This window comes from Triturus cristatus, chromosome 9 (assembly GCF_964204655.1).
Source record: "Triturus cristatus chromosome 9, aTriCri1.1, whole genome shotgun sequence".
In the NCBI taxonomy this organism is placed as follows: Eukaryota; Metazoa; Chordata; class Amphibia; order Caudata; family Salamandridae; genus Triturus; species Triturus cristatus.
In genome coordinates this window covers 1190045704-1190059525 of record NC_140592.1, presented here as the reverse complement: position 1 = coordinate 1190059525, position 13822 = coordinate 1190045704, and the positions used below count along the sequence as shown (strand labels likewise).

At 46.0% G+C, this 13822-nt stretch overlaps 1 protein-coding gene across 2 annotated transcripts in view; it reads right to left on the bottom strand.

Moving 5' to 3' along the window:
- Window positions 1–9725: 9725 nt before the first annotated feature.
- The window catches only part of LOC146799610 (retinol dehydrogenase 12-like), a 143796-nt gene continuing 139699 nt past the window's right edge, over window positions 9726–13822 (bottom strand). For both annotated transcript variants that reach the window (XM_085627196.1, XM_085627195.1), the window contains one exon: window positions 9726–10205. In XM_085627196.1, coding sequence (XP_085483322.1) covers window positions 10103–10205 — 103 coding nt within the window. In that variant the 3' untranslated portion in view covers window positions 9726–10102. The remainder of the gene's footprint in view (window positions 10206–13822) is intronic.

Genomic DNA, 13822 nt, shown 5'->3' with positions numbered 1-13822 from the left:
TTAACTCTGACCAAAGCCTCAGCATCACAAAATGGATGCTGCTGCCACAGACACGAGTCTGACCTCCTGCAGCTGGGAGCCCTCCCAGCCAGGGAGGCCTGGACAATAGGTTTCCTGCTTGGGGAGGTGCTAGCACCTCCCCAGACAGACTTTAGTGTATTGGGGCAGGGAGGGTTGAATGAAACTAGACACTGCCTGGGGCACACAAGGTGTCCCATGCATAGTCCAGTTCAAACCGGCGCTGGGGCACTCCAGCCCCAGCTCTGGCGCGAAACTGGACAAAGGAAAGGGGGTGTAACCACTCCCCTTCCAGGTTCCACCCATGGAGGGACCTTGCAGGTAGCCCAGCCCACTAGCCCAGTATATCAGTAGGTAGCTGAGCCTGCGAAATTAGATTATCCTGAATCTGCAACTTGAACAGAAACTCTGGACCTTCGACATTCGACCTCAGGAAGAAGACTGAAGAAATCTCCCTTGTGGCCAAGGAGTGACCACCCTGGGCAACCAGGCACCATCCAGCGACTGCTGCTTGCTTTGCGACTGATCCTATGAGGGGCGACTGCAGAGACTGACCAGCGCCGAGACTTCCAGACACCTCTGACCCAGATCCACATCTACAGCGAAGCTGAGACCCGTGGAGGCGACGAGGGACCGGCGACTTGGGAAAGGTGGCTAGTACCTGACTAGCGCGACTTCCGAGGCTCCCTCGAGGCTGTGCTTTGGGAATTGGGAAGCCCCCATCCCGAGCACCATCTGCAAAGAAGATCAGCTCCCCACACTTCACGTGTTCTGCGTGGGGCCCTTCTGCACCTGAGTTGCTCGACGTGTTGTCCGGTTGCTGGCCCGTTGGCTAGTGACCTCTGCGGCGACGAACCTTTGTTTTCAACTTGCTGGTCCGGCTCCTCCAGACTGGCACCCGCTCCTCTGTGAAAGAGAAGCACCCCAGACCTTCCTGGTCTGCACCAGAAGCAAGTCCTGCATCCTGCGTGGGTTCCACTTGCCAAGGCTTGTTGGGTCCTGACTCGACTTCAACGCCGCCGACAGCAAGAGCCTTCGTGGGACAGCTCACCTCCTGGTCCTGGTCGTCCTCGACGCCTCCTGGTACCCGTGACTGCTGCGACAAGCTTCACCTCTTCACCTGCATCTGCACGACATCGCCTGGTTCCTTCCTGGTTCCTTCCCGGCTCCTGGCTGGTGACCTAGACTCTGTCCCTTCTGCTTGCAGGTATCCTTCCTTCTTGATTCCATCCTTGGGATCCACCGGACACTCTTCACTGACTGCCTGTCAGCAACTTTCCTTCAGGCATCCATAGGAGTCAACGACGAAACCCGACGCAAGTTTACACCTATGCACCCGCAGCCCGTGGGCTAGGTAACTTGAGTACTTCGGTGCTCACAAGGGTATTGACTATCCTAGGGTCTAGTTTCCAAGTCTCGACTTCCTAGCTATACCAGAAGTGTCCTAAAACTGCTAATTTCTAATAACTTGCATTTCTATCGACTTTTACGCATTACGTGTGAGTGTTTCCACTCTACACCTGAATCCCGTGGGCCTCCCACTTCCTAACCTTTGGTAGTATAGTGTAGCCCCAGCGATTCCCTAGGCCTATCCTGTGTTCGTGACAGTGGTTCTTATACCACTTACTTAGTATATGGTTTGCGTGGCCCCTAGGGCCTAACTGTATTGCTTACCTGTGTGACTTAATGTATGCTTAAATAAGACTGTGTTGTACTTACCTCGAATTTCATAAAGAGTGCTGAGGGTTTGACTAGAATAAATACATTCTATTTTTATTTATATCTGTTGTGGTGTCCTTTCATTTGGTATTCAAGGGATTACATATGGTATAACAGCTGGCTTCACATGCCATTCAGAGTTTAGCCTAAGACTGCTCTTGTCCATGCTACCACTAGGATAGCTGGTCTATAAGGTTGACTTTACAACCAATCACCATAAGGGTTGTTTGGACTGATACAAGGTGTACACTAGAATTAGTGACATCATATATCAGGCCAACTTCTCACAGGAGGTATGATTTCAAGCACTGGAAGAGCCCTCCGTTAGACTCCCAGTGTTTCCGGTACCAGCCTTTTTGACCCAGACAGCCCAAAATGGTTGCTGCCGACCAGAGACACAATTCTACCCTCCTGCTGCTGAGCTAAGCTCAAGCTGGGGAAGGCAGAACAATAGGCATCATGTCACAGGGAGGTGTGACCACCTCCCAGACAGGATTTAGTGTATTGGGATGGGGTGGCTGCGCTTGCTAGCGCCACTCAGTCTGCACGAGGGGCAAATTTGGTGTCCCTGTGCATAGTCCAATTCAAACCAGTCCTGGGAGCCGTTGGCTCCCGCTCTGGCACAAAACTGGACAAAGGACATGGGAGTAACCTCCCCACTGTCCAGACCCTCCCCTGGAAGGGTCCCCAGAATCTTCCCAACTCTTTCCCAAAGGTACTTAAGGGCTTACATGGGTGTAGGTCCCTAGATTCGTCGTGGGATAAGATTCAGATCAGACACCACTGCACTTCTACCATCTGGGCACTCTGGACTTGGCTGGACTTTGTTTGGACCTGACTTCGTCTCCCTGTCAGTCTGCTGCATCGTCTGTGCATCAAACAGGAACCTTCCAAGGCCTGTGAAGCATCAAAGACACTTGAAGAAATCTCCCTTGGAGTGAAGGAGTCACTCCCCTGCATTCGCAGGCACCGTAACTAAGTCGACCGGTCTGCTGATCCTGAGCTCCTCCGGACTCCGTAAGGTTCTGCAACACAGGTGGTGGTATTTCACAGCTCCCAAGGCCTGCCCTGCCCTCTCATAATGTTTGAGGCCAGTATCTCTTGTGGGAGTTGCAATAACCTGACCCCTGTGCTCCACGTCAACCTGCAGTTGCAAAGGCTTGTTGACTTCTTTCCAAGAAGATCTTCGGGCTCCAAGTAGCCCCAACCTCGAGTACCTCCAGTGACCAGAATCTTCAGACACACTGCATCGTGTGCATTGTGGGCTGCATCTTTTGGTGAGCTGCTTGAGGCCCTCTCGCGATTCCAGTGCCTCCGGCCTGTGGGTCCATTTGTGGATCACCTTTGCTTCTCTTGGGTTCCCCTGTTTGCTTGGGGTCTGCCCTAACTCTCCTGCTCTTGGTGAGTCCCCTTGACTTTGCTGTTCCCGATGTTGCTCCTTCTTCGATTCCTGCGTTGGTTGCTTTAGCCAAGGCTTGTTAGTGATCTCGCCTGACACTGACCCCTCAGCACTTGACATCCTTCATGGGACACCTCGTGCATGACTCCTGGTCCTCCTCAGTGTTGCCTGGTCCTCACAGCTGCAGAGTCAAGGTCATCGTCTTCCATCCTGCAACACCTGACATCGGTGGGTACTCGTCTTCCAAGTCTCTTGGTCACTCCTGAGTGACATAGACTCTGTCCCTTCTGCTTGCAGGTACCTCTCATCTTGAATCCACCTTCAGATTAGACTAGACACTTTCTCCTCTTCCAGAAGTGGCACTTTCCTGAAGTCCTCCAATTGGTTTGACAGAGGTTTCCAACACCACTTCACACATATGCACCTGGCTTCCCTGGTGTAGGTAACGTGGGTACTAGGGTGTCCACCGGTGGGGTGGCTCTCCAACCTTCTGTCTTCCACAGAGTTTCTTCAGGGTCCACTGGGAAGTGTCCTAAATCTTTAAAACTCTAACCGTGACTTACACGTAGAGTTGTACGGAGCACGCAGTCGTGTTCCCACACTGCACATGCTTTCCATGGGATCCCCATCTACTCACCTTGGGTGGTTCCTTGGGTCCCCAGCACTTCTACGCCCTCTTGACATTGTCTTGACACGAGTCATGGTTCTTATACCACTTTCTTAGTATATGGTTTGGTCTAACCCTGGGGCCACTGTATATTTTGTGCTATTTACTGTGTTTATTAGCTAAAGTAGTATGCGCTTTGTGCATATCTCTGGGTAGGAGATATATATTTTTTTCTTTTTTTTTTTTTAACCATTATACAAACATCACCAGCATTTGTTCCAGTACATGAATTACATCAGAGCATAATCGTGTACAGCATCGACAGGGATTTCCCATCTGGTAGAAGCATTAGAGGCATATAGACGTGGCACAAAAAAAACATCATGGATACATATTCCACTCGACCTCCCTCCCCCACACATAAGGGTATATAAAGTCAGAGAGGCCTCCTCTTGGGCCTAACATAGCAATAACTTGAGTGCATTTTCCCCTAAGCAGCTCAGTAATTGATCCACCTATAGAAGCTGTGTGCTTAAGTCCGCGGTAGGTTCGAGTGGATGTTCGATAAGGTACATAGTAAGGGGGTCCCAAATGTCTTGAGGTCGGGACGGTAGTGGGAGCAGTTCAGAGTAGCTGCGTATTTGTTCCTGCCAAAGGATCATATCTCCCAGCCAATCCTTAAATTTTGGCGCTCTGCCCCTGCCCCATCTGCAGACCACCCTACGTCTGGCTAGTAGTATGCTAAATGTGGCGAATTTACGCTTAGCCACTGGTATCTCCTTAGTATATCCAAGCAACGCTAGCAGAGGGGACCGTGGTAGTTCTAGGATAGTCATGAGCTCTAGTGCCGCAAACACCTGCTGCCAATATGAATGTTCTGCACTACAATCCCATGCGAGATGGAGAAAGTCAGCATTGTCTGTCCTGCACCTATCAAAAAGAGCACTGTCCCGTAGTCCATACCGGTGTAACCTGGCAGGAGTGTAATAGAGACGCTGCAAAAATGTGTAATGCGTAATGCGCAGCCTACTATTTGAGGAGGCAAGCTCAGTCTGCTTACAGTTATATTCCCTCTGCTGGTCGATAATATCATGTCCCAATTCAGTGCTCCACCAGGCGCGCGCAGGGCTAGGAGGGAACTCCAGTGTAGTGTAAAGGTTATGGTACAAAGTAGAAACAAGGTGTGAAGCATCTGCAGTACGCAGCATGTTGTGCAATGGGGCAACTGTGGGAGGCTCCATGGGGTATGATGGCATGTATTCCCTTACTCCCTGTCGCAGTCGAACATATAAAAAAATGTCTATGGGTGACGGCTGGGCTCCTTGAAATAATTGGGACACATCTGGAAATTTACCATACATGTAGAGGTCACCACAACAGGTGATTTTAAACTTAGGTTTGGTTTTAGCAAATATGCCTTCCTGAAGAACCGGCATATTTGGGTGAAACGTGAGTGGAAGCAAGGGGGAATAAAGTACCGGTGCCTTAAGCATGCGGGTAAGGCATTGCCAGGCTTTAACAGTACAGTCTACTGAGGTTGGTCTCACTGGTCGGTTCTCAGGTTCTGCCAGGATGACCCTGTCTAGCTGGATAGGATGCGCCAACCAATGTTCTGTTGCGACTTGGGGTGTATATCGAGGGGGATGAAACCAATAGTGCGCAAAGTGAGCCTGGGCGCAAAAATAGTACAATTCAAAATTATGCACATTAAACCCTCCCTGGGAGTATGGACGTGTCAATGTGGGGTAGGAGATATTTCTATGTGCTAGAGAGAATTATATAATAAATACATATTTTTATAAATACCTAGTGTGGTTCTTTTTCACATAATCTATACTATAAGATTGCATTCTGATAAAACAAGCGGCTTTACATTCATTCTGGTCTAAGCCTGAAGGCTGGTCTCCACAGCTACCACTTATAGAGCTTTCTAAGGTTGTCTAAGACCTCTTAAATCACCATAAGGGTTGTCTGGACTGGTGCAAGGTTACCACTTACATAAGTGTACATCAAATACCAGGCTAGCTTCTCACAGTTTGTCAGTGAATAATTCACATAAATGCGCAATTGTGATTATGGACTACTACATTTTCAAAAATAGCAATGCGTAAAATTATTTTAAAAAGCAGCTGATCAAAATAGTTTCCATAAATCTAAAATCTACATATTATTAGGTATCTAAATTAGCAATTTCTAAGCTCTAACATGCAACATAAACGTTTTGCACCATTAGATGTTTTAGACAGTCATTCAAGAAAAGCTAAGCGTTCATATTTCATCTTCATGACACCTCTGTTAAAAATATAATGAATTAGTTATAAAAATTAATCTCAAAATCACTGTTTATTGACTCTAACATTCTCTACCTAACCAAACACACTTTTACGGTGCTGGATGGTTCAACTTAACCCATTTTCAGTATTGTTTTTCGACACGCGTGCAAGGTGCACATTTAAATTTTGTTGTCATTTTCGGTGGTTTTGTCTTAATCAGAAAAATCTGTAATTTATCTCCAACACTCTCTAGTGGTCTATTTGTCACTCTCTTTTATTTACCATGTTTACAAGGCGCATGTTAACAAGACTGCAAGAATACTACACTTGCAGTATAGATCGCACACGTGAAGAGCTCTGAAAAATCCACATTCCCTACTTGTGTACAGTGCTTAATTTGTAAAATATTAAGTGCCAGGGCTGTGACCAGGAGGCCACTGGAGCTTGTAGCAACCATCGCCCCTGCCATTGCTGCCAAAACAACTACTAACCATCTCTCTGGCAGGTAAATGCAACAGTGCAGATTATTCCAGGCCCCCAAAGCTAAAGGAATGGCTGGGGAGGCAGGTATTAGTAATTTTTTTATGTATATTGTTTTCCTAAACAGCTGTTATAATGCTCATCTCTAAATTACATGAGCAGCGCCACCTTGTGGCTGACTGCCCCAAGTGTGTTGTTGACAATTAGGTGCCGGTGCCGAGCACCGGTAACCAATTAAGTGCTGGTGCTCAGCACCGGAAAGCTCCGGCTCAAATTAAGCACTGCTTGTGTAGCTCATCTAATCATTGTTTTTCTTTACACTATAGTACTTGTAGTTCTGTGTTTTTCTCATTATAAGCTCAGCACGACAAGTAGCATTTGTATAGCACTTTCCTACCCTTTAAGGAACCCAAAAGTACTTTCTGGATGGTTGAGTAAGCAGCTACCCAGTTTACTGTGTATGATCAGTAGTGTGTTTCATCATTTTATCTCTGTGGGAGGTATTTTGCTGTCATGCTTGAGATCCTGAGGTGTACTTCAGGTGTGTTAATAGATGTTTGAACATAGATATCAAATTTACCAGGCAATACTTAGCACCACTATCCATTACTGCTCCAGAGAACTTTGCAGAGCTCTATCGGTGAGACTGAGCTTGGATATTAGGCTGCTGATGATCACACACTACAAGGCAAACATACTGATCTAAACAGATCTTTCCCTGACTTTTGAGACTTCACCAAATTTACTATACACCTTGAAAAAGCCATTCACATTTCTTGCTGTAGAGCATAAAACATGTCTTGACTTGGCCGTGAGTTCATGGAGAATGATGTAAAATATCCAATATATTAATCTGAATGAAGATTACATATTATATCACTAATGGCATAATTTGACTGAAAGTCTTTTGTTTCAATAGACACAAAGAAGAGATAAGAGACATTGGATCCTACAATTCTGGTGTCTTTCTGCTACTTTGGTTTCATCAAGTTTCAGGTTGGGTTCAATCCCAGTGCAAGCAGAAGCTCAGGCCATATTAACTTTCATCCTACTAAAATGATAGCAATGATGAGGCGTGCATCGATCCCTTACGTCCTTCTTCGTTACATGGGTCTCCATGGATCACCCGGGTACGGAGATGCTCTGACCTAGGAGGTTTCGGCCACACAATACATACACGGTCCTAAGGCAGCCATGCATAGCAGATATGCAGCTAACGTAAGACATGAAAGTTTATGAGCCAACCCGGAGTGGGAACACTGGAATAGTGTACGACAGAAAACCAAAATGAACCACTCGTAGAAGAGAGCTGAGGGGTGATCAGGGGTTAGATGATATGACCCGCCGCTATAAGGGCCTGATTCACAATGTACGTTTATGCTTCCGCAGTATTCACAAAACTGCATTAATTACTTAATAGTAAGTTTAGCATTGCAGAGACTCCGCAGTTAGGGTAGAGAACTTCACGCATAAAAATATAGGACAGACTTATCCTTTTATGGGCAGGGTTCCCTGCCCGGCTGCGGAGTCTCTACACTTGTAAACGTACTATTAAAATGCAGTTTTGTGAATACTGAAAAAGTGTGAACTTAAACGGGTAAGTTTACCTTTGTGAATCAGGCCCTAAGTGACACCTTGAACTGTGATGATGTAACCCAAGAAGATAAGCATATCCGATGCTTAATGGGTGATGGCTCCAAGCAGGAGAATGTTGAGGAGTAATGCAGCTGGGTAATAGGAAGAGGAGGTGAGTCAGGAGCGCTAGAGGGTGCATTACCAGGTGTAGGTCAGGCACGGGATGCGGCCCACGGTGAGTACCAGTAGTAAGCTCTGATTGGCCAGGCATGCGTGAGAGAGGAGCAAGGCAGTAGAAGGCCAACAAGAAAATGTTCCTAATGGTCACCATCCAGCAGTGAGGAGTAGAAGACCTCCACGGGCGATATCAGGTGCCAGAGGTGGGAGTGAGACAGGATGATTCAGGGCACCATGAGATAAACCCAGCATTTAATGAGAGTTGGGCATCTTGGTTCATGGGAGAATAGGAGTAAAGATAGGGTAGAATTGGTGGATTCTGGCATTAACTTAGTGGAGAAGGGAGTGGGAGAAGTCAGAAGAAGCAGAGAGCCCTAGGCTTTACCTGACTCCAAAAAGGAAAATGCGCTAATGGACTGTGCTTGTCCCCCCTGTGCCCTCTTAGGAGGGCGTGGGCGCTCACGGAAGGCAAATATGAAGCCACGAATACCTACGAGTCCAGGATGAGGAGACATGTACATTTAATTCTCCATCAAAGAGTGATCTTCAACTGGCAACACTAAGAACCTTCTCCTGCAAATAACTATGTACATTCCCTTGCAACTTTCTAGCCCACAGTGTGGCTAACACCTTTCAGCATCCAGCTAAACATTACAACCTGAATTTAAATACCAGCTATCACACACCTGCCTATCAACGCCCTATATGCAGGAACAACGGCTAAGCTACAAACCAAGCTACAACGTATCCAGAACGCATCCGCCAGCCTCATCCTTGACGTCCCACGCCGCAACCACATCTCCCCCCACCTCAGAGACCTACACTGGCTACCCGTACCGAAAAGGATCACCTTCGAGCTCCTGACCCACGCACACAAGGCTCTCTACAACACCGGTCCAGCCTACCTCAACAACAGACTTTCCTTCCACGCTCCCACACGCCATCTCCGCTCCGCCAACCATGCTCTCGCCACCATCCCCCGCACCACCGCCGGAGGAAGATCCTTCTCACACCTCGCTGCCAAAACCTGGAACACTCTACCACTCCAGCTACGCCAGACCCAGGACCTCCTATCTTTCAGGAAACGCCTCAAAACATGGCTTTTCGACCAGTAGCATTCCCTCGCCCCAGCGCCTTGAGACCCTAACGGGTGAGTAGTGCACTTTATAAGTATATTGATTGATTGACTGATTGATCATTAACCAAACAAAATTAGGTACTATGCTGTTTATTATTAAATTACATCCACCTCAAGTCCAACCCTCGGGAATGATGAAATAGGTAGGTCCAACAAGGGAATACAGGCACCTCGTAACATTCCTGCCCCCCTGTCTGGGATCTGTTCCGGGGAGTTGTCTTCACATAGGTCCTTTGTCCAACCACATCTCCATACTTTAAGGAAGGGGGGCAGGCCAATGGACATAAGCATGAATTCGAGATTCTCCTCAGCACTGACAACAGAATTAAAGGCAAACTCTAGAATAAAAATATTTTATTTATTCAACTGGAAGACAACCAACTGCAGAAAAGTGGATTTTTAAAGCATGAAAAACTAAATTTTAAATTGCTAATTACAGGTAAAGTTAGAATATAAAAGTTGAAAAGTAAATGGGAAGTGATCTTTGATATGCATTATTGTATTGTCTGAAATTAAATAAAAATTATAATGTACCCACTGAAAACTGATGGGTGGTCCCAGTGAGGTACATATTTATTCATGCTCACTAAGCTGAAAGAAAGATGGTGGTAAAGATTCTAAAGTAGAAATTAGATTTTTAGGTTTGTACATTGTCATCTCTTGGATGCTGGGTCAGACATCCACACCTCCATCCGCAGGCAGGCTCTTTTGATAGACTAGTCCCACTGGATTCCCAGGAGACGGCAGCTGACTTCCCAAAGTTTCTTTGCTGTCTCATCATTTCGACCTTGGGAGGCGACGTAGGCCGGACTGCAATCACTGGAGAGCGAAAGACAAGCAGAAGAATAGATTTAACGAGAACAGAGCAAATGCATTTATTTCTAGCCATGGGCTGCATTTTTCAAAATTAAATGTTAGTATAGATAATATAATAGACAGAATTGGCAGCAGCTGTGAGTATTTCCCTCCAAAATAAGGACAACCAGAAAAATAAAACACTGCCCTTTGGACAATGTCCCAAATTACACCGAGCGAGCCTCTTTTGGAGGGAGGGGGCGTTTCCCCGAAGGAATTCTCAAAATAGTCCCGCCATCCCTTTTCTCACCCCTTCCTGCGCCTTTTTCATTCATTCAATCCATCCATCCAGCCATCTTTCTCTTCATCAACCATTTGTCTCTTGTCCTCCTTTCATTCTCTTCATCTCTCCACCAGACTCTCCATCTATAAATCGATTCTTCCTTCTATCAATCAATTCAGCGATCCATCCATCATGCCTTACTTTTCCATCTATCCATCCATTCCCACTGCCTTCTCTCACTTTTCTCATTTATTCATCCATCCATTTATCCACCCTCCACATACAACCTCCTCTCCATCTATCCACCCATCCTTCTCTCCGTTGTTCCCCTTTTTTCTTGCACTTTATCCGTTCATCCATTGGTTTCCTATTCATTAATCCAGTGGTTATTAACCTTATGATTTCTGTGGATTCCCACTATATCAGTACTGGAATTCGGAGACCCCCAGTGAGTCATTATTAGAAGCAATTGCTATGTTCTGAATCTCAAAAAAGCACACAAAAATAAAAAAATAAAAATTGACCAAGCAAATGCTCAAATATTGAGATATTTTATATAGTTCACAATCAAATATAGAAAAGGTTTTCAACGTTTCAACCTTGCTTCTTTATTGGTATGTACTTTATTAATTTTAAAGTATTCATTTTAATATTATTTAATTCTGTAAAAGAGTTGTGGATGCCCTGTGTGTACAAGTACCGCTAGGCGCTAAGTGGCTATTGCTGGGAATGTCAGCAGAGGAAAAATGGCCAAGGCATGTGGGCACCTGGCTGGGAGTGGCGGCTGTGGTGGCAAAACGTAACATAGGTAGGCTATGGGGAGTAAGCAGGCCCCCAACCATAAAAGATTGGAAGGAGGACCTGGACTGGTGCCAGCAGGCGGAACAGACGACTTACAGTGCCAGAGGTACTCTACGTAAATTTCAGAAAATATGGGGTCACTGGATGCACTATCGGGAGGTACTCAATCTAGCAGGAGAGGAGACGGCAGGTGTGCTTGAAGCTGTGGAAGGGAGGTAAAGAATAGGTGAAGCTGGACTGTATACGGGATCTAGCTGAGGGTTAATTATACTAGAACTGATAAGGTACAGAAGATTTAGGCCCCTATGAGGGGCCTGAATATGGAATGTGAGCCGTACAGTTGTTATGTGTGTTAAATCAACAATAAAATAAAAAAAGTTTTAAAAAAAGAGTTGAGGATGCTCTGAGTAGGTCTTGTGGGCCCCCGGAGGTCCTTGGACAACAGGTTAAGAACCACTGCACTAATCCATCCTTCCTTTTCTGCATCCATCAATCATTTTCCATTCCTGCTCATCCATCCATCTGCCCTCCTCTCTTCATTATCCATCCTTCGTTTTATCCATTAGTCATACTTACTTCTCTCCAGACATTCCTCCTTCCCTCCATCCATCTCTCCCATTCATCTCCTTATTGTGCTGTCCATCCATCTTTGTGTCCATCATTTTCCCAATTCCTCTTTTTCTTCCATGATCTATTGTTCCATTTGGTCTCCTATCCCACAGCCCATTCATCCGTATTTTTACGCTCATCTTCTGAGAAAACACCTCTGCTCCTCCCCTCGGGAATCGTAGCCCACACTATGGTGTGAGGAGGGAACATATATGATGAAGCATGTTACCTAACGGTGAGTGAGGGTTCTTGTCCTAAGGAAATTCTCCCCCCCCCCCTTCTTTCTACATAGCGCTCGATCTTCATTTTTCTCCTCTTCTCCTGACACACAGCCAGACGGACTACTATGTGATTAGTATTCTCTTGAGGGATCAGTACCCTCTGGCTCTCATGGATCCCCAAAAAGATCCCAAGTGTGTATATGATTATGTAGATACACACACACACACTCATCCCACACTGTAACACTTCCACCACTCAGACAAGGAACAGCCACTGCTAGTCCTGCCTTCAGGGAAAGGGAACTGCACCATACCACTGGATTGGCATGCCATGTAGGAGAACAGGAAGGCATCATCAGCTACATACTTTTTATTTCTTATAGAGACAGGGAGAGGGACAGAGAAAGTGTCAACACTCCCAACGTGGCTTAGATGTTCACCTCTGGGAAGCAGAGACTGGCTGTGTGTTTTTTTTTGGTTTCCTTATTTCTAATGAAGTGTTAAATGCCACAAACATGACTGGTTTACTAACCCTGCAGTGGCATGCTTCCACATCCGAAAGACTGCTGGATTTGTTTGTGATAAGGGTCCAACAATACCAGTCAGGTGGCTATTTAAGCATTTATACAACAATGTTTGCTGCTGATGTTGCTCTGTGATGTTGGATGATTTGTTCTATTGCTGATCAGAGCCTCATCTGTTGCTCCTCTTTCTCTGAACACATCTCACTCAATGCCATGCCCATTGAATACATATATTGTAGCACTGTTGTGTCCTCCAAGAGACACCAGAGTGCTCTTGAACGAAGCTGACGCCTCCACTCTCTCCGGCTTCCAATAATATGTTTTCTTTCCTGGCTTGCCATCTCTCTAATCCAAGGGAGTCAAACATAGGAATCCAAGGGAGTCAAACATAGCATCATTTTGCTAACAAAGATGGACAGTGGTTATCTTGAAAGTTTCACATAGAGCTCCCCTCATGGGACTGTTTTGGACACTTCATTTCATTAATTCAGTTCCAGAGCTCATCCAAGAGCTGAAAGCTGTACCTGTGTATACGGACACCAGGTGCCTTATTTTGGCCTTTGTGATTTGACCACTGTCCCAGGAGTGGGGGACGGGTACCACGCCACATGGTGGGAGGAATGTTGCTGTATTTTGACCACAGTTCATTTACTTGTTTTTACACCTGCATAACATGAACTCCACCTTGATGTGCTGCCCCCTAGCTCTACCCCAAGATCCGCCTCTAATGTCACCCATCATTCCTCATCACACAAACACCATTTTCTCATTATCACCGGTCACATATACATTAAATGTATATGTATTTTTAAAATGTACAACTAATTTAAAGTCATTTGACATTATTTCCTATGACCTTTTATTTTAAGTCCCTACCTCGATTGAATTCAATAGGAGGGTGTTGCAGAAACAGTGGCAGGCCGCGTGTGGTGCTGGACATACTCCAGCTGGAGTACATTTACTACTGCTAGGAGTCCTTTTTGGCTGTATTAACTTTTGAAGTGCAGTTTGTGAATAGCAAAAGGCTTACTCTTTTGTGGGTGGGTGCACTGCCCTCCCCTAACTCCTCCTCAGTCCTCCCTTCAACCCGCTTATGTAGGAAGTATGCCCCTTTTTTCAACCGCTCACTGCGGTTGCTGTCACATTTACTCCCAAGTGGTAAACTTACATGTGTGAGGATCTCCTCATAGAAAAGATGAAAGA